Source organism: Chelon labrosus (genome assembly GCF_963514085.1).
Source record: "Chelon labrosus genome assembly, chromosome: 12".
NCBI lineage: Eukaryota > Metazoa > Chordata > Actinopteri > Mugiliformes > Mugilidae > Chelon > Chelon labrosus.
Window position 1 is genome coordinate 9768507 of NC_140345.1, and position 21536 is coordinate 9790042.

The 21536-nt window shown below is 42.8% G+C and overlaps 3 protein-coding genes across 3 annotated transcripts; 2 read left to right on the forward strand and 1 right to left on the reverse strand.

Annotated features, from left to right (window-relative positions):
• Nucleotides 1-906: 906 nt before the first annotated feature.
• On the forward strand, nt 907-2040 carry uts2r3 (urotensin-2 receptor 3; the record flags this gene model as incomplete). The annotated part of the gene is made up of 1 exon (XM_084556688.1): nt 907-2040. One exon carries the CDS (start codon nt 907-909, stop codon nt 2038-2040), a length of 1134 nt encoding a protein of 377 aa, XP_084412814.1.
• A 7050-nt stretch (nt 2041-9090) lies between these two features.
• Nucleotides 9091-16751, forward strand: khdc4 (KH domain containing 4, pre-mRNA splicing factor). The gene is made up of 14 exons (XM_084557489.1): nt 9091-9219; nt 9630-9825; nt 10988-11116; nt 11213-11292; nt 11385-11437; nt 11534-11712; nt 12194-12405; nt 12526-12586; nt 13292-13352; nt 13520-13794; nt 14132-14275; nt 14775-14884; nt 14981-15066; nt 15960-16751. Exons 1-14 carry the CDS (start codon nt 9191-9193, stop codon nt 16190-16192), a joined length of 1848 nt encoding a protein of 615 aa, XP_084413615.1. The 5' UTR covers nt 9091-9190; the 3' UTR covers nt 16193-16751.
• A 265-nt stretch (nt 16752-17016) lies between these two features.
• LOC311496729 (NADH dehydrogenase [ubiquinone] flavoprotein 1, mitochondrial-like) lies at nt 17017-21049 on the reverse strand. Its single transcript, XM_084556689.1, has 10 exons — nt 20617-21049; nt 19867-19949; nt 19619-19789; nt 19355-19538; nt 19075-19264; nt 18741-18953; nt 18480-18646; nt 18309-18390; nt 17243-17388; nt 17017-17155 (listed from the first exon to the last, which is right to left on the reverse strand). Exons 1-10 carry the CDS (start codon nt 20698-20700, stop codon nt 17060-17062), a joined length of 1416 nt encoding a protein of 471 aa, XP_084412815.1. The 5' UTR covers nt 20701-21049; the 3' UTR covers nt 17017-17059.
• Nucleotides 21050-21536: the final 487 nt, after the last annotated feature.

Genomic DNA, 21536 nt, shown 5'->3' on the forward strand with positions numbered 1-21536 from the left:
AGCGTGCCGGTAACGTATGGAGGCGCGGGGCAGCGCCAGGGCGCAGAGCACCGCGGGGCGTCTGGCTGTTCCTCCAGAGTTCAACAGTAGCTCTTAACCTCGGTGCTGCCCGGGTCACCATGTGTCATCCAGGCCGTTTCTGTCAGGCACCCCGCATCTGCTTTGATGTCGCTGCAGATTACGTTTCTGCAAAAAAAAAAAAAAAGAATCCTGTGACTCGGCACATTTTTATGCGCAGATCCACATCCAAACCACCAGTGCGCAAAAACGCAAGAAAAAGCAAACAAGAAAAATCAAACAAAAACCTGAAAATGTGGAACTGATTTACTAACTTCTAAGCCATGTCTTGCCTAATTCTTAAGTGCTGACCTTTCAACATACGGTTTGAGTCTAAGATTTAGTCTTCAGTTGGAGCCTTCTCGCTCTAAAAATCCAATTATTTTACTAAAACCATAACAACCTCACCCCGTTCCCTGTGAAACTATAACATTTTGGAGCCTGTGCCACCCAGAGCAGGTCGAAACGTAAACCATCCTGGTGTTTCTGACATTTTCATTTGTACATGTTTATATGAGTTTATTTACTCAAACTACTGTCACGATTTAAATATGCTAAATCCCACTGGAGCACCTGAGACCCAAACCATTCTCTAGATTTGTTGTTGCCGTCAACTTGTGTGTCTAACAAATAAATTCTCCTGTATCCAAAGAAGTATTCATAGAAACTAATAGATACTGTTTTGTTCTCTTCCCCACCTGTCTCTACCTTTTGAACCATCCATCTCATTTCTTTCCTCTGTGCCTCTACTGCATGTTTTTCTCAGCATTTGAAGCAAGCTGACATTTCAGCATTCCCTGGCTGCTACTCCTTCTAACAGATTTTTTTTATATATATATATTTCCCATTATGGACCCGTCCAGCTCTTTGCCCCCACCTTCTCCATTCACGTTCCCAATTATGCCCAATTTTTCTGTGCCTTCCTCATCTCCCTCCATCTCTCCATCACCCAGCTTGGCATCCACAGCACTTTTCTGCTCCTTCCTCTCCCTCCTCTCCTTGCTTGGTATCACAGGAAACCTTTACACTCTGGGCCTCCTCCTGAGGCGCAGGAGAAGTAGGAGAAGAGGTGGAGCTTCACTAGCCTGCTGCTTAACGAGAGTACCTTTACCGGCTTGCCTTGCAAACTCCACTTCGCCTACCTCCTCCCCTACCTCCTCTTCCTCCTCCTCTCTTCACCTCCAGGTGCTGAGCCTTGCTCTCGCCGACCTGCTCTACCTCTTCACCGCCCCCTTCATTGTGTACGACAGCCTGGCGTCCGGCTGGGCCTTTGGTGAGCTGGGTTGCCGCCTCCTGCTGAGCCTGGACCTCCTCACCATGCACGCCTCCATCTTCACTCTCAGCGCCATGAGTCTGGACCGTTATCGGGCAGTGGCCCACCCCCTGCACACCTCGTCCTCCAACTCATCTGGCCTGCTGCGTGTAGGCCTGGCCTGGGGGCTGGCAGTGGCTCTCAGCCTACCCATGATGATCACATTGCACCTGGAGGATGGTGAGAACCAGGAGGGCCAGCTGTGTGTCCCAGCATGGGACGAGCAGAGCTCCAAGGCCTATCTGAGTGTGTTGTTCTGCACCAGCATTCTTGGTCCTGGGTTGGCCATCGGAGCACTTTATGCCACTCTAGGCCGGCTTTACTGGGTGTCTCAAACTCGGCCAGCCTGGGCGATCGGTAGCAGCACCGCCTGTTCTCCTCGTGCACCCAAGCCCAAAGTCCTGCTCCTCATCCTGGGTATCGTCTTGGCCTTTTGGGCATGCTTCCTCCCTTTCTGGATCTGGCAGCTGCTGCCCCTCTACCAGCCCGACATGCTGCGAACAATACCAGTGGGGACACAGGTGACAGTGAATCGTATCCTCACGGGTCTGACTTATGGAAACTCTTGTGTGAATCCATTCTTCTACACACTATTGACAGGAAAGCGGAAACGCAACCGACAGACGCTGACGTCACCAAATCAGCTCTGCCGCAAAAGCAGTCCGCTGTAGTAGCGTCTATTCCCCTCCAACAGCAGAGACAATTGAGTGAGCGTACACGTGTGCATTTAACAGTATGCAAAGAAACTGTATGTGTGAACAGGTACTGTAGGTGAATGCTTTATAAGATAAATAAAAAGCACCAAAGAGCATTGACTCAGCCTTAGCCTGCAAGCTAAGGAAGTAGGAGAATACTTATCAAATGATAGCACTTTGTACAAATGCTTGTGAAAGATTTTCCTAGTTGGAGATGAACAGTTAAAAACATTCAAGTTTAACCAGCGCAAAGTGACAATCTCTGTAAGATGTGTTACCTAACAAAGTCTGTAACAGAAAAATATCCCGTTTGGTTTTAAAATATCTTTTGATATGGTTCTTGTAACAATTGCAAACCCATACAATGTCACTAAAAAAATAAATCTGTGAAGTCATTTACCCCCAGAATACAGAATACACTAATATTAGCAGACCAGACCTTATGACATATGTTACACATACACACGCATTTCCAGTAAAACCCTGATGCACTTCTCCTTGTTTTCAGAACTATCAAAGAAAATGTTTGTTTTTGAACAACTGGTTGCGTCTGGTCGGGACCGCAATGGGACATTTTTCGGAGACTTTGTTTGCTGACATAAAGAATTATGTTTAAGCGGGTGAACAGTCTTTTTGTTTTCTCCCCCTGAACCCTGACATATCGGAAAAATAATAACTTTTTATAATCTCGACCTGCATGTTTGGTTTGAAAACGTACCTATTGTTAAGAATCATGCAACGCTTTGCATGGCCTCAATTGATGTTTATAATATTGCGTAATATATAGCCTTGAATAAAGAGTATGCCTTCTGTAATTCACTGTGTCAGTGGATCTTTTACTGCTGTGTCCTTATAGCTCTGAAAAATAACACAACATATCACTGAAAATTACACCTAGTGGTATTTACGGTCATGACAGATGTGAACTAAAAAGGGGCGCAATATTTTAAAAGTTCTTCGTGGGGAGAAGTCCTTGAATTGCATTCATACTTTTGTTTGTGTATCTGTGTCAGCGACTCGGGAAGATCTTCCCTGTCTGACTCAAAGGCTGCACTGTACTGTAATACCAACCCTGCTGCTCTTTGACGCAGATGAGCAAATATTGTTTTTTGACAGAGAGGAGTGAGGGTGGGGATGGGACAATGGGAAAAAGCAGACAGAGTGGCATCACGTGATCGGGGTCAGAAACAGAGTGATTTTTGGTATCTTTAAGGCTGATTAAGTGAATACATGGATCCAAGTCTGCCAGTAGAGTTATTGTTGCGTACCCTCTCCCATCTGTTCCTGTATGTGATATACTGCATGCTCCTTTAAAAACAAAGAAACATTGCGGGGACTGCACAGGGTTCAGAAAATAAAGCCAGGCAACCTGTGAAAACTAAAATAGCCAGGACAGATTTGAGTGTCAGGTAAGATAATCCATCACATCTTCCAGAAAAAAACTAACATTGTCAAAACCATAAACATTATCAATTTCATGTCCAGTAAAAACCTGATACGACGTCATACAAAGTGAATCAAATACTGGAATCGATATATACAATTTAGACTATGGAAAAAACTATAAAAAACTATAAAAACTATTATAGTTAATATCAAAAGTCCTCAGTGTAAAGAGATTATCAACAACATACACATTAAGAAGTAACACAAGTCCGTAAAGTTTTTCATTTCATCGCTGATTGTCAAGTCACAAATCTTGGAAATGTTTTTCTTTGTCCGCTCAAATCACACAGACGGACCATTGAGATCTATTAACTGTGGTTTACTGTGTTTTGACTTGACATTCAATAACTTCTGAGAGTACATTATCCACAGGTAATGGATAGTTTGAGTGATTTCCTTTTAAATGCAGTGTAAAATGAGACTCCGATTATGAGCGGAAAGTCGAGCTAAAGTATGAGTTTATTTATTTGCACGTAAAGTGCGTAAATGTAAGAACGTTAACCGAGGGAGAGAAAACCTCGGGACAGCCCGAGAAGCTATGACGCCCTGCGGGGCTTTACAGCACTGCAAACAGCAGCAGGTTGAAGAGACACATACCATTAACATTTGTCAAGGGAGCTTGTGCCTTTCTCTGCACTGTGATGCATTATTTCTGAGGCTGTAAGGCCTCTTCTGTAGCCCGTGTTGCCTGCCATGTGTTTCCATTTACCTGGCTGGGCTACCTCTGAGCGTAACGTTCCCTCTGCAGTTATTATCCAGGGCCCTGTGCAGTCGCACCACGGGGGGCGCTTCTGTTGTGAAGTTAATGCAATATCCATCCACCTTTCACAGACAACTGAGACCTCACACCACATTTGTCCATTTAAATGGAATTTCTGGCCTACACAGAGCCAGCTCCGTGCACGTCTGAAATCAAGCGCCTTCATATGAGACGTGGTGATTTTTGAACCCCTGGGTCATACCAAAATGACAGAAGATGGAGGGTTTAGCTTAAGTAAGAGATGAAAAGTATCCAAAAAAGACACTTAGCAGCAGAGTGCATATTACAGAGCGCCACAGAGAGCTTGCAGTTCAATTTTTTAAGTCTGCATAGTGGACAGGTTCTGGGTGTCCAATTTATTCTAAAACTCCATATATCAGATGATTAAGTCCTCCCTCAGGTCTGCAGGGATGACTGAGTGTTTGATAAACTTCAAACACACGGGGTTTGGTCAACCCAACCAAATGAATGGAAAATATTGTCTCAGTTGGCAGGCTGGTCGATCTATAAACTCAGAGTTGTTTGTGTTGGTAGTTGCCAGCCCCGGCTGACTCGGTCCAATCATAACTTTTGTCCTCCCGTGCAGCAGCAGCTTTTGATTTCATCCTGAGATTACAGGCAGTGTCTTCCTCTCTAGGCCACAGGGAAAACACAAGGACAAATATTTTCTTTTGACAGGATTGCTCCGTTCTACCTGAGGATTTCATAAATCCAGCACATGTCAGTTTCCTGGAACTGGCAAGCATCTTTCCACCCCGGCACCCCTCACTCCGCCCATCGGGCTCTCCTCTTGACCAGTGTCTGAGGCTGCTGCAGGTGCCCCTCCCCTGGGCAACCCGCTCAGGAAAGCACCCCGCCGTGCAGACGAGACGAGGCCACAGCCCGGGCCAAATTCATGCTGTGAGGTGTATAAGAGGCTCCCATTTTCTCCAGACATACACAAAAAAGATTCCCTTCGCACTCCGCCTTCCCTCCTCCTCTAAAATTCAATCTCACCATCTGTTTTCCTTCTCTCAATCACTTCTTGCCCCCTCGACACTTTCTGCTTTACCTACACTGACAAAGACCAAGCTTTTGACTAATAATAAAAAATTGTATTTAAATATTTTTTTTAAAAATATTTATTAAAATCATTTGCTTTAAAAAAAGAATTACAACTTTTAACATCTGTAACATCACAGTAGTTGAAAGTCAAGTTTATGTTACACACACCCGCAAAATAAAAAAACTGCTTGTAATTGCTGGTTTGACAACAAACACTGAAACCTAGGCGCTCACAGAGTCTCTTTGTTCAACCCATGGCAGCCCCACCGTATGGCGCCCTCGTCCCATCACATCCCCTGACTTCACATCTCCGTGTCAGCCGCCAGGATCAGGCGAGGCCCAGGCTTGCGTACCTCAAGGGCCGGAGGTTACATCAACCGACATACACGTTACGGTTCGCACTTGGGCTCTTACTAGGAAAGACAGTAAACATGGCACGTCTGCCCCTCTCTCTCCTTCTCCCTCTCCCCGTGTGTCACAGTTTCTCTGTTCTCCCCCGCCTTCACCTCTCGCAGCACACTGCTGTAAACATCCTTGTCAACTCAGGCGTCAAAGCTCTGCCGACCTCTGACCTTTGGACACTTCACTCAGGTGAACCCCAGTTTGGTCATACGAGGAGATCACAGTTGAGGATGGACATTTTGCCTGTACACACTGTGAGCCATCTGTTATGTATCACAGCTGAAACTATAACTTTATTAATCGAAAGCCCATTTGACAGAAAATTAACCATTTTGAGAAAAGCGGAAGACTGTGGCCAGTTGGTCAAACAATGACGTATAAAGACATAACTTTGGACAAAAGGAAAAAGAAGATAAAAAGGCATTTTTTGGACCCTTAATTTAACCCATTTACTCCAGAGCATGGTGACTGAAAATAATATTTGTGTAGCTGACCAATAACAGACTGTTTTTAGGTTGGTGCCATCCTAAACATAGTCAAATGAAAAATAATTAAAACTTAAAACAGCTATGCCACATGAAATAAAAACAGCAGTGTCAAAATTAAAATTTATGGTGAAGGTGGTGAATTTAGGGCACTGACTAGAGGCAGGTTTGGGCAAACGGGTAAAAGCAGCTCACAGTATTTGAAGTAAACTCTGCTGCCTAAAGGTTAGAATTAGACCGCCACCTGCAGGTGGAATGAAAGAAAAACCCAGACTGGTAGTTTGCATCATCAAGTTTACTAAACCCTTTTAAGTAGGGCACAATTCAGGCATTAGTCACATTTCTCCTGATTTACTCTTTACAGCCGCTACAAAAAAAAAAAAAACATGTCTTAATAATATATACCAGTTTTCAATTCAACGTTTAGAAAATGTTAATCACTTTATTAATTTGAATGCGTTGGTAGAGTATATTGTATAAAAAGAAATTACCGTAACCAAAGACGGAAGGTGGTCAGTAGCCATTATGTTTTACTTGTATTAACATTAAGTGATAGCAGGTAATTGGATATCCATTGTCCAGACTGACAACAGTTTCTTCTGGGCGCCATCAGTGAATCAAAGTTAATCTCTTTCCAGTTTGTTCCATCATTCACAGTGTTCCTTTACCTGTACCCCGTCATGTACTTCAGCTCTGCATCGACTTCCTTGCTCTACACCAAACATTCACCTTGTCAGTACTTGGGTCTCTGTTGCCGTGCTACAGGTAACAGCTTGTTGCTCGTTACGCAACTTGTTCTTCTGCTCGCCTGTCTTTGCACCGGCTGAACTTCCAGCTCAGGTGGCTCAGTAACTGAACCATGCTACCAACTGTGTCCCCCGTGAGGACACATCACGTCCTGAAGGCTCAGCACTACGCAACAACCTCTGTTCAGAGAGCAAATATCTCGAAAAGTACTATGATTTATTCCTGAAGGTGAAGGTAAAGGTACAGTGGGTAGGATCTAGAGGGGTCAATTAATGGAAATGGAATTTATTATTTTCATCAGCCTATAATCACCTCATAATCTTACGGATTGTTGTTTTCATTAGCAATTTCAATGTTCAATCTCATCAATGCCTGACATTGGTACTGTGCAATCTATTTCTCTTTATAGTGTGTTTTTATAACCCCTCACAGGAGAAGCGGTTACAGAAGATGAATGAATGAGTATGTTTTTATACTCGTTTTTCGCTCTTAACCAGAACCACAGAGGAGATTACTTTAATTCCCGCGTGTGAGGACAATAAAGGCATTCTGATTCTGATTCTGAATGAGCACTTTATGTCTATTGTACAAATGGAGCGAGTTCTCCTCCACTGCGCCTCCCAAGTTGTGCTGCCATGTTTCTGCTGTAGCCCAGAAAGGACAAAGCAATCTGTGGCTATAGAAATTACCTTTTGTGTGTTTTACTGTGAAGTGGCTCCTATTACCTCATCGCCATGCAGTATGCAACAAAATCAAACAAACTGATCCCTTAAAAGTCTTTCAGCCCCTTGTCCTAACAGTTCAGATGTGGGTTCTGATGTGATAGTGATCAAATAAAGCTTTTGTTAAAGGTGTAAAGTTACACAGTAGAAGTAAAGCTCACTGCAATTGCACATTTGCAGACTGTTCGGTTATCAAATCAAATGCATCAAGGCAGTTACGGTATAAAACATAACTGCAAACCTTTAAAGCTCCACTGAATAACCAGATTAATTGCTGTAAAAACAACTGAAAATACGCTACGAATTACACCATTAAGAAAATAAAAATGATTATAATGACAACTAGTCAGAACTATTAGATGAGCATAAATCAAAGCAGAGCTGTGAGTAGAAACTAATACCTATAAAACAAGCGGTTTCCGTTTATGCACACATGACACACCTTGATCCTAATCAAGCTCAAGAAAATTGAGATTTCAAGACATCTTTCAACGTTCCGTAATGGAGAACAAAAGAAATTCAACCAGGGCAGCAGTATGTTCAATCTGTTGATCCATGTCGCCCCCACACAGTGTTCTCGCCTTCCACAGTAACCTGCACCTCCTGTCCATGTCTCCTGGGTGGTGAGTAACTGAACACCTGGACACCTGGACTTGCCAGAGTGACTCTTAATAACCCAGTTCATTAGCACAGCCCGGGGGACGGCAGGCATGGTGCAGTGGTGTAGTTCTGGACTGGCTACTGGACACTGACCTCATCGTGCATCAGCCTTTAGGACCAAACTGGGTCTGAATGTCCTCACAGAGCAGACTGAGGGTGTACACTTGTAATAACCTTCAGACAAGTTTGAAAGATTTAGCTTGTAGTGTCCTTACAAAAGACAACACTGTAAACTATAAAGGGCCTTATAAACTGTCCATGTTTGCAGAAATATGATATCTTTGCTAATTAGTTAAACACTTAAGTATCTATCTGCAATACAGTGGAATTCAGGTCACCTTTAAAATAGATTATTTTAACAGAATCAATCTAATTTCGTTCATAAGGATTTCTGTAAACTCTTAAGATGACAAGCCGGAGTTCGGCAAAACATCTTCTATCAAAAACTAATCCAGCAATAAATCAATGCACGAACAAAATCCTATTATTTATATGAGGCATTTTAAGAAGTGGTTCAACTGCTCAGACCTACCTTGGTCATGAAGCATGTCCGGCGGCTCAAGGCTTCCTCCTCCACTGGAAACCTTGACGTCGTCTCTGGACAAACTCACCAAGGGTGGCACGACGTGGTGGGATGGCAGGACAGGTGATGCTTCTTTTCACCTGGAGTTTTACTCAAACACGTGCTGGTGTCTGGCGCCCTCTTGTGGCCTCATTGTTGCAACAACACCGGAAACGGAAATGGTGAGAAACAGTGAACTACATGTAGCAACCAGCAGTCGTTTGTGTAGAAGTCAAGGGAGCTTTTTTCCACATTTATTTCTTGCACACGTAGGAAACTTGCTCTTGACAGAATATTGATGTCATTTTGTGGAACACAGAACAGCGGGTGAGTGTGTCAAACCGGACTGTTTTTGTGTTTGTAATGTGTTATTTGACCCTCCGTCCAGCTAGTTTCAGTTAGCCGGCTAGCTAGCTAATGTTAGCCACCTTATGTAATGATGGCGGTGTTATCAGGCTAGTGGTGCTAGCTGCTGGTCCATGCTAGTTATCTTACTACAGCATATTTTCAAAGAATACGTGCGGGTTTGTTGTTAGCTTGTACTTCCGCGTTATACTACACACGGGTGATCAAAACAAGCCAGAATCTTTGGAAAGAAATGGATCATAGACACCATAGTCTCACTGCTTGGACAGTTTCCAAACAACAACAACAGTGTCGCTTCTCCTAGCTTGTCAGCCGAGTTAAAATCAGCTTCCCCCTTCATTATGTGTTTCCTGTATTTTTGTCCTTCCTAGCCGCCGCAGCAAATGGGACCAGCCTGGTCCGGGCTCGGGCTCTGGCTCTGGCTCTGGTGGGATGAGGGAGGCTGAAGCTGCGCCCACTGGAGCTCTGGATGCTGCAGCAGCTGTGGCTGCCAAGATTAATGCGATGCTGGTAGCCAAAGGCAAACTGAAACCGTCACAAATAGGCATCCCTGGACCACCTGACAAGGTAATGAACAGCATGTATGGACTCAACAGAAGGAGTAAAACATAATCATAATCAGTGTGACAGCTCTCAGCAATCTAGGTCATTGTATATCTAAAAACAAAGTTAAAACAGTGGTAGTTCTGTTTCTTGAAGACATTTCAACACTCATTCAAGTGGCTCCCTCAACTCAAGAACATAACCCGTCTCCCTAAACAGGACTTAAGTCACATCTAACCAAATATCCGTTTGAATTTGCAGAAGCCACTTAGATGCTTAATGACAAGTCCAGTGGTCTTAGTTTTAGGTTCGTTTTAAGTATAACTGGTCATATTAGGGGTCTGCAGGCAATATTGCAGAGATGAGTGAATAACAGTGTTGTATATGTAAGGCTTACGGGACAGATTTGTTCCATCAGTGTTTCGTACATGCATGACAATGTATCCTGATGTTATGATATACACTGATGTTTTTTCATTGTCATTCAAAGCTTTACACCAGCAGTGCATATAAAGATGAAATTACTTTACATTAGATGCATTAATATAGTATAAAATAGCCCTGCATTAAAATTAAATCTCCCTTCATAATCTTTTGATCTCTAGTTAGTGTTGAAACATTGCACGGGGAAGGGAAGTAATTCAACTGTATGACCGTTTTTGGAGGATGTGGTTTGTGATGCTGTTAAACTGTATTGAGTTAAACACAAAGGTGTTCTCTTATTTAGCCTAGTCCACTGACTCTAAAATGGGGTCGTTAAAATAGAAAATTGTGTCAGTACAATACAATTCAACAGTACAACTCCCCCCCCCCCCCCAAAAAAAATAAAATAAAAACGCAGTTGAATCAACAGCTCTATCAGTTATTTGAAACAAATGTTGAATACCATAACCTTAAAGAAACTAAGATTTAGTGCAGGACTGTTATATTAGAATGCACCTTAAACAATAAGAAAGCTTATCTTCTTTTAAAGACTGCACTTGGTTTCATTCATAAGAGCAGATTTTATCACCACATAGAGGGAAAGCTAATATTGCTGAAGTTGCTGTCTGAGATTTTCTTTTTTTACCATTGCTATGATATTTTTTTTAAGTATCCAGTGTGAAAATATATATTTTTTTATATAGTCCTCCAGCTATATTTGACATGGGGTGATGCATGTTCTTTGTTGCCCCTCCTCACTCAGATTATGAGTGGTGGTAAGCCTCCAGTGCCGACAAAAGCCAAAGACGACCTGGTGGTAGCTGAAGTTGAGATCAATGATGTTCCAATCACCTGTCGAAATCTCCTGACACGTGGGCAAACACAGGACGAGGTGAGCAGCAATGTAGACAAGCGTGTTTCACAGAGTTAAGTTCATGACTCGGTGTGAGGATTATTCTCTGATATGTGTTTTACTTGTCACATGCAGATCAGTAAAGTGAGCGGTGCTGCAGTGTCAACTAGGGGGCGTTACATGACAGCAGAGGAGAAGGGAAAAGCACTGCCAGGGTAACCTTTCTCATCTCTCACTTTTAGAAAGTGATGATAATCTAGGAGATATTAACATTTAACACTGCTTTGTTTCCTCTCATTCCACATAGGGATCGGCCTCTGTATCTGCACGTACAAGGACAAACAAGAGAGCTCGTGGACAGTCAGTCCTCTTTCTAACTCGTTCTCAGTCACTTGTGAAAGTACCTTTGCACTCATCTTGTGATTCTACTGATGGTTTACCTTCATCCTTCCCCAGGAGCAGTTAATAGAATCAAGGAGATCATCACCAACGGTGTGGTGAAAGCTGCAACTGCTTCATCATCTGCTTCGTCTTTCTCCCCGAGTGGAGCTTCAGTCACGGTTTACCATCAGCAAAACCCTCCTCAACCCTCACTGTCGCCTATGACCCACCACAAACCACACTTTCAGTCAGGGGTATGACAGTTACTGAATGAACTAACTAAATACGCTTTCCTTATGTCATTTCCCTTGCGGTTAAATCTGTAAGCTAAGCTTTGTGCAGAGCATATCATTCAAGAGATGTTGGAGAGTCAGACTTTAATGTATGTATACTCAGCAATTTTGGACGCCCTCAGAGGAATAATAAATAAGTTCTTTAGCTTTAAACTAACTGGAAGATGTCAAAGGTTTGATTGGATAGATTACTATGTTTCAACTTTCCCTACATCATTTACAATCAGTTAAAATATTTTTGGCTTTGAAGTTAAAAGACCCCGATTCAGAACTCTGAACAACTTGTTTGACCATGAACTTAATTTAATGTAAAGACATTATCTTTTAGCAAATGGGCACAAATGAGTAGAGATATCCCACCAATGACTCTTCTGTCTCTTCAAATGAAGTCATATTGATTTTTTTTCCCGTTTTTTTTTATTTTTTTTACGTTGTTTCTCAGATGCATTACGTTCAAGATAAGGTCTTTGTTGGCCTGGAGCACGCTATCCCAGGCTTTGTGGTTAAAGAGCGCGTCGAGGGCCCCGGCTGTTCATACCTGCAGCACATCCAGGCTGAGACTGGGGCTAAAGTCTTCCTCAGAGGAAAAGGATCCGGCTGTTTAGAGCCTGCATCTGGACGAGAGGCCTTTGAACCCATGTACATTTATATCAGGTGGGTGTTGAAACAGTAGCAATCATTAATTTTTAGAGACTATACTTGATCACGCACTGTTATGAATTAAAGCAGCAATGTGGACTCAAAAGAACTAAATGCAGATGTTATCCTCTCCAGTCATCCTAAACCAGAAGGACTTGCAGCTGCAAAGACCTTGTGTGAAAATCTGCTTCAGACTGTGAGTAGTTTCCTGTTATTGTAAAAAAATAATGCTCTGTCCGCATATATGTTCTCCCTTTCCAACAACAATTGATATTAAATCGTTAAGACTCACATAAGTAGTAGCCTCCAGAGATGCAAAATTTACAGTTTTATGATAATTAATCAATTTATTATTAATTAAAGATAGTCTATCTATCTATCTATCTATCTATCTAGTGTAATAGTAGATAGAATGAATCCATCAGGGACACATGTCAGTTAAATTATTAAGTTACTTGTGAATGATCAAATAACCAAAAATGATCTTTGACTATCAGTGACACTGGCATTTCTAAACTGCGTATTTCGTGAGAAATAAAGCTATTGTTATTGCCGCCCAAGTGAGGCAAACAAACCCAAGAAGTCGGTGTCTTTGGGGAAAAAAAAACTCTTTCTTGTGGTATTGATGGAATCACTGATCTCAGCCTCTGCGGATGTGCTATTGAGATAATAGCATGTACACATTTGCTACAAGACTGCACATAGTTGTGAAAGTATTATCTTTATTTTGTACCACAAGCAAGTATTTTATGCAACATTAAGATAGAGTTTCAAAGGGAATGTGCGCTGTTGTCACAACTGCATTAATCCTAATGGGTGTAGTTGTTATACAGTCAGTTTATTGTGGGCTCATCACTAGAAACCTTAACATGCCTTATATAGAATATTTTTCCTTTTCTAGGTCCATGCAGAATATTCTCGCTTCCTTAATCAAATGAGCACGATGATGCCAACACAACAAGGTATACAACAATCTGTAGTCTTTTTGTGATTTATATTATTTATATTGTTATTATTTTCACTGTATTTTGCACTGTTCTTTTTCCTCAGTTAACATCTGTTATGTTGTCAATGAAACATATGCATGTAGACGTCACTAAGATCTGGTTTGATCCTCTTCCTACCCCAGGTTTCTCACAGCCTCCAGCAGTGAATGGGATTCTTCCCCAGCCTCCTTACTATCCCCCTGCTGGATACCAGCCAGGCTACACAGTGCCTGTGCCCCCACCTCAGCCCCAGCCCGTCCCTCCACCTTACACTGTCCCACCTCCAGTACCACTAGTGGCACCTGCAGGTGTACCTTCTCAATACCCTCTCCGCCCAGCTCCTGCCCCTGTTCCTGCCCCCGCACCGACTCCAGCTCCAGCACCTGTTCCTGCTCCTGCTACAGAAGCTCTGCCACAGGTAGGGTTCATTGAAGCCTTAGTTATTGTATGATCAGAAATGCACAGTGCAAAAATGTAAATATTTAAAGCACAACAAAAGTAAGAATGCTTTCAGAAATAACGGCACTAATAGTTTCTATTACTTATTTATTATTAAATGTTTGATAACTTAAGATAAAGTGCATTCAAGAGAAATAAAAACTAAATCAAATCTACTGGTTGCCTTTGAGATAACAGTAATTCTAGTGTATTTTAGGGTCTTCATGCAGTTGAGTATGTAATCTACAATCTCTATACGTGGGCTTGTTGAAGTGCAAAGCAATACCCGCTTCATGTGGTTTCTCTCCTCTGTGCAGACTCTTCCCCCTGTACGTTTTGCTCCTACTGCTGCCGTGCCACCTAGAGTGTCAACTCCAGCCGCCCCGGCCAACCCACCACAGAAAAGACGCTTCACAGAGGAGGTACCAGACGAGAGGGACAGCGGTCTACTCGGATACCAGGTGATAACTAGCTCTTCCACATTTACAGCTCCTCTTTATTCTCTGGTGGTTTCTCTTTTTTCACCCTCCCTTTCTTTTCTCTCCTCTGCTGCCCCCATGTTTTTTTTTGTATGCGTGGGGTTTTACCTAAGGTCTGTTTGTGCCAATTACTTCCATTAGTCAAGCGCTTGCTTTACTATCTGTGATTTATCTACTGCCGCCTCGTACATCCTTTCTTCCTGGAAGAAAGGAAGGATGTACCTAGGCTGAGATAGCATGGTCTGCTGTTTCCTCTTGGTGTTCACTTACAGTTTACCCATGTGTTTCTACGGGTGAAATGGAAGTTTCAGAAAAAGGTATTATATCAGATAAGATACAATCTTATGATCATCTTATGAGCTGTGGTAAGCTAGATGTTTTTCTCTTTGGTGTAGGGATAGGTATATTATTATTAAATTGTCAGGACAGGGCTTAGTAGAGGATGTGTGCTAATCGTGCCTGTGTGTTTTTCTGCTCATAGCATGGACCCATTCATATGACTAATTTAGGTGCAGGCTTCCCAGTGGGCAGCCCAGAGACTACAGGACCACAACCTCCGAGTTCCTCCGGCCCGCCGAGTGAGAGGGACAGGTACACAAAGTTTTATTTAAATTAATAGTGTACATGTGTCAGTAGGCACGGTTCATAAACACTCTCTTTCTCTCTCTCTCTCTTTGTGTTCTGCAGTAGGCAGCTAATGCCTCCACCACCCCTGCCTGTGAACGGAGTGAGACCCAAGATGGAAGAGAGAAGGGCACCGCCAGGCCCTGTGGGTAAGGGTGTTATCCTGTGGATCAACTTAACCCTGCCCAAATCCACATTCACAGTTCATGACTGTGGACTATGGCCTTTATAGGCTTTCCCTCAGTTTATTCACAGCCTTAAGTTAGAGCTGCACCGAGTAAAATATAAATCCACTCCCAGGCCAATAGACTGGAGATTGTTGAAGCGGGAAATGTGTTACATAAAACCGCAACAAATGTAGAAAGACACACATGCACTATCTATTAGTTAGTATTAGATAGATGCCCAGTTCATATGGCAGATGTCATAGAAGCTGCATTACACATTCAGCTACACTCAAACCAGCCTTTATGCTTCTCATGATTCTTCCAGGATTTGCTGTGACTAGAAATCTTCATATATAGAGGTGGAGCTATGACTCGACATCTTTTGTGCATTTTTCAATCCTGTGTAAAGGATAAGTCGAGTCCGCCTTACGGTCCCATTCTGATGACATCATCAGTCTGGATTTCCTGTAGTTTGTTTACTTTCCTTACTAACGAGAATCTCTCCTGTTTTTGTGTTTTTCTCTTTTTCTCTGTGTTTTTCTTCTCTTCCATGTGTCTCTGGGGTGATGCTGGATACTGATTGGGGGTGGGGCACGACTCGTCCTGTGATGCCGTCCTGCCGCTCGATTGGACGGCCCTTACGCTGTCGCTCCCCACCAACCAATGGCTGTTCCCTCCTCTACTGTGCTGACATAAACGTTGATTTAAATCTATTAACTATTTGCTTCTCCCAAAATGTGTGTGGAATAATCCACTTGTGGTATTTGAAACGTGTTGTTGTATTTTTTTGTGTTTTTTTTTTTTCTCTCCCTTCTTTTCCAATTGTGCTGCCTGTCTCTTCTTTCTTCTGTTTGCTCCCACTCTTTTTTTTTCAGAGCCCGCAGTGAAAAGATTGAAAACAGGTTTGGTAGCGTACACCGGCGACTCCTCGGATGAAGAGGAAGAACACCCCACCTCCAAAGCCTCAGGGCCAGGTAACCCTGGAGCAGTCCCCCCCTCCTCCGCCTCCTCAGGCTGGACACAGGGTTACCGTTGTCCTCCTCCACCAACCTCCCGTGCCAAAACACAGCCACAGCAGCAGTCTATGCCTTTCTGGATGGCACCCTAAGGCTCAATCTTTTTTTTAAAATTTGTTTTTTAAAGGATATGCACCCAACCTGAGCCTGTCTTTTCCCAGCACCAATCACCCATTCATCACATGGATGACTCTTTAACAGCTGTGTGTTGGTTCCTGGGTCCAAATGGACGTACTAATATTTTGTAAAACTCCCATTTGTTGTTTTTTGTGCACACATTATAGTTTGAAGAAGACCACTTGCAGGACTGATACCTCAACCTATTTTGTGTATGTACAGACAGACAGTCCAGTTTTATTTAGAAGTGAAAGAAAACCCCACACCAGGCAAAGTGTTTGAATATAGTGTCTTTATAAAGATATCAATGGTGTTGTACATCACAGATCAGTTCTCATTTGATTCCAGCACAGCTTTTCCTACCTTTCCAATCATCATCCCTTTTTATTTTCCTTTAATCTGTTGGTCAGGGACGTCATTCTTTCATCTGCTCCTTTTTTTGTATAGATCCTGTTGGACTTATGTGAATAGTAAATCTAAAGAACTTATTTCATTCTTTTATGGAATAAACTTAATTTATTGCTGTGTTTGAAAGGTTGTGTTTCATTGCGTTGTGATATTTGCCTTGTTAAAGTCTGTTTTATCATATTTGACAAATTAATCATTAGAAACAAAGTCAGTCACACCTTCCAGTTGGGTCTGCTTGCCAAAATAAATAGTGGATAAAGCACTGGCTTTGTACGACATAAATATATAACTTTTCCACACATGAAAAACCTGTTGACTGCAACTGCAGGGGTTTTGTAATGTAAAGTTACTCCACTAGAAGTATTTTCATATTTTTTTAACAGTAGTCTAAGATAATGAGCTATCTTGCTCTTGACTGAGAGCGACTGCTGGTTTCAGATCATTTCAATCTCTGGTACTCGTGGGGGACTTCTCTTGTTGTACTGAGTGATGCGGCTCTCCATTACGGGCCGGAAGTGGCGGATCAGACCCTGCAAATGAAAAGGAGAGAGAGAAAAAATTACATGCCGAGCTTCATTTGTTTAAATTAATAAACAAAACTGTCGAAGAAATGTCACCTGCACGGGCCAGGCGGCTCCATCCCCCAGGGCACAGATGGTATGTCCCTCTATCTGTTTGCTGAGCTCCCATATCATGTCAATCTCTGAAACGGCTGCCTCTCCTTGGACAAACCTCCACATCATTCTGTCCATCCAGTCCACTCCTGAGGTGAACAGAAATGTACCAACACTCGTTAGGGCAGTCTTTTAGAAAAGTTTTGTCCTGGCATAGTCCTTTATATGTAAGGATATATAGGATCTTTAAGCTAGGGGAATATACCTATCAAGTTTCTACTGAATTCAATCTTAATCTGAGTCAAAGCTGATGAGCTACAAACATCTACAGTACTTCTGTATACTTCTGTATTTAGACATCTCTACAGAAACTGATATAGTTACTGTTACAGTAGAAATTAACAGGTAGGGCGATGGGATCACCTTTACAAATAAAGAGGAAATGCCATAAAATATTTTTTTAATGTTTTTGTATTCTTTGTGAGTTATGGGCTAACTAAAAAGCACCTTTAGCAGATGCTGGGGCCCTGCTTTGAGAGGCTTTTGGGGCCGTAGCGACACCAGCCGCTTCAATTGCCTGTTTGCAGTAATATTAATCTGACAAATGGAAATTTTGTTTGATGACATTGTACTATTTTGTACTTTTAATTTTCAGAAAGCTCTTTATTCTTCCTTTTGATCCATAAAAAGTATGCTTTATAATGTTGAACATGCACTTTAAGTAGGTTTCTCTTCAAGCTAATCAAAAGTCCTGCCTCATATACAGGTTATCTCTACAAATGAGAAACAAAACAAGGATATACACCGAAACCCTAATAACTAAATGTTTATTTCACTTAAATCCTACTGTCACCCCAGTTTTGACTGACTTTAAGTGTTTAAGTGGGATTCTGGCGAAGTCATACTTGTTCTCTGATGTGTTCAGGGTGACATTTTTTGGTATCCTGACTATCTCACTGAAGCCTTGCAGATGAAATGATTATACACTTGGAGAAAAATACCAAAGCAAATGTAAAAGCCAAGTGCTCTGCCTGTCTCACTGATCTCAGTGCTGAAAGCAGTTCCTTACCCTCTCTGCAGGGGGTGCACTGGCCACAGCTCTCATGTTTGTAGAACTCAACCAAACGTGCAATAGCTCGAATCACGTCAGTCTAGAGGAAAAAAAACTCATTACACAGATTTCATTTTCATTGTCGCTGAATATGCTGTGCTTCGTGTGACCATTCACATGACTGTTTACCGATTTATCCATGACTATGACGGCTGCAGTTCCCAGGGCAGTATCAGCGCGGACCAGGTCATCAAAATCCATCAAAACATCATCGCACACGTGCCGAGGGATGATGGGAGTGGAGGACCCCCCTGGGATCACCCCTAATAGATTGTCCCAGCCGCCCCTCACTCCCCCTGTGCCAGTTGCATGAGAAGAAAGACGGGAAGTCATGTCAACATCTCATAAAGCAAACAAACACCAACACAGAGGTGGTCCGTAAACACACACCTGCGTGTCTCTCTATTAGCTCTCTCAGAGGGATAGACATCTCTTCCTCCACTGTGCATGGGTTGTTCACGTGACCAGAGATGTTGAACAGCTTCGTCCCAGAGTTCCTCTCCCTCCCAAAGCTGGCAAACCAAGCTCCGCCTCGACGACAGATCGCGGGAGCCACGGCAACCGTCTCCACGTTGGACACTGTTGTTGGGCACCCAAACACCCCTTAAGGGAGACACACATGCAACAGCAGTGAATAACTGTAATTACAATATAACCAACCATATTTTACAGTTTCCTAAACCCTAATTAACAGCTGGAGGAGGTTGCGGAGATTCTTCCTCACCTATGTCTGCTGGGAAAGGTGGCTTGAGTCGGGGTTTCCCTTGTTTGCCCTCAAGAGACTCGATGAGGGCCGTCTCCTCTCCGCAGATGTAGGCTCCGGCCCCCCGCATCACAAACACGTCAAAGTTATACCCTGAGCCGCAGGCGTTCTTCCCAATCAGCCCTGCTCTGTATGCCTCATTAATGGCTACCTGTTCGAACAAAGAAAAACAGACAAACTATAACAAACAACACACTGCAGGATACACGTCTGTTCATCATTTATCTTTTAATTTGCGTACCTGTAGGTTTGATGACTCGTTGTAAAACTCTCCTCTGATGTAGATGTATGCAGCGCGAGCTCCCATGGCCTTCCCAGCCACCAGACAGCCTTCTATCAACTTATGGGGGTCGTGACGCATTATCTCACGGTCTTTACAAGTCCCAGGCTCCCCCTCATCAGCATTCACCACCAGATACTTAGGCCTGTCACACAGAGGCGGCAAACACGTCAACAGAGTCCCATTACTGCTGTGGACAGGGATGCCGGCCCTTCTGGCTCCTACCTGCCATCACTGGGTTTGTTCATGAAACTCCACTTCATGCCAGTGGGAAATCCCGCTCCACCTCTGCCCCGAAGCCCTGAGATTTTCACCTCATTCAGGATCCAGTCCTTTCCCTTCAGGACGATCTCCTTAGTCTTATACCAGTCTCCTCTTTTGAGTGCTCCTTTGAGTCTATGGGAAGGAGATCAGAAAGGTTTATCTACTGAATTTTTTTTCATTGGAGAAAGTACCACTATCACCATTTTTACCTCCAGTCATGCCGGCCATATAAATTGGTGAATATCCGGTCTTGGTCACTCAGAGGCCCAAATGTGGTCTTTTTTGGCTTCACCTTCCAAGAGAGGGAGGTTAAAAATAAAGATGACAAAGCTGCCATGTGGAATAATGTCACCGAATGGACAGATACAATAAATACTATAGTGGGCAATGCTTATAAACTGACACGAAAACTGGAAGGGATTGTGTGAAAAGTAATTTGAATGCAAAGAAGGCGTCACATGCAGGTGTGTTCTTTTGCATAGGCTCAGAGTTTGCAAGTTTGCACTCCTGAATTATATTACGAGATGTCCCTAAACCGTTTTGGTGTGTGTCTCTGTGTCAGGCTGCATCCTGGTAGGAATGGCTTCTGCCATCAAGGAGTGTAATTGCTATGAGGTGGGGGTGCCTGGTCTGGTCTATGTGGGTGCTACATGTCCAAGTAACATCCACATGAACGCCAGGTCCAAAAGTTTGGTTCAGCAGAACACTGAATTGTCACAAGAAGGTCACTGTTATTTACTTCTCCTGTCAGTGGTTTTAATGTTGTGGCTGATCAGTATAACAATGTGAATAAGACATATTATAAAATCAAATGCCACAAACTCATTAAAGGATTAAAACCTAATTTAAAGTGTTCTCGTGTCACTTATCTTTCAAAATATCGCTGGAAAATCTTTCCTACACTAAACGGTGCCATCTTTACACTGCATTGTGTTTGTCTGTGTGAACACCAGGCCTACCTGTGGCTGTGCTGCGGTGCTGTAGGTGAGACGCGGAGCGACTTGACGCGCCACAGCGCCCCACAGCATCCGCGGAGGCAGCATTCTGCAGGAGGCCGAGGACAACCAAGCACCCCCACTCACTCTAGACTGTTTTACACTCCAACGCTGTTCCTTTCAAGCTTACTTCTCATACAGTGTAATCGACACTGAAACTTCTTCTGCAGAAACAGCTTCTGCGCTTTAGCTTAATTCAATTAAGAGGATTGGATGAATACGTCACATCCTGTTTCAGTTGACCGTGCGTAACCTGACAGATATTTAATCTTTTACGCACACGCATTCCTGCACACACAGAAACAATTAATCAATCAGTGTATGACCTTATTTTAATTATGTGTGCAGTTTAGAGAGTTGTAAGGGTAAACGATCTTCCACACATTCATCCACACATTTATACTGATGTGCTCAAGGACAATTAATTCAGCTTAAAAACTGAAAAACTGAATTCAGCATGTGGTCCATAACCCTCCGGTTCGTGGACAACACTTGTTAGATACTTGTCAAAAAGGAGAATGCAGAGATCATATTAAAGATGGCTGGCATCTATTCAAGCATCATTTCAGTGAGACAGCAGAGACAATGCTAAAAGAGAAGCAGCTAAGCACTATTCATTTTATTATTCACACGTGTCAGAAGGCCTGTGAAAAAACAATTTTTGCTCACTCCGTTGATTGTCTCTATTAATGTCCATCTTTATGTACATTTACACTAATGTTTTTAAGAGTAATTACATATGAGTTTCATTCTCCTTCAGCTGCATGAGAATGTGAACACATGAGCACATTAATGTCTTCTACTCCTAGATTTAAATACCATGCTGTTGGATACACTATTAAATAATAAATTAAATGACATCTGGAGTTTGACTCATAAATCTG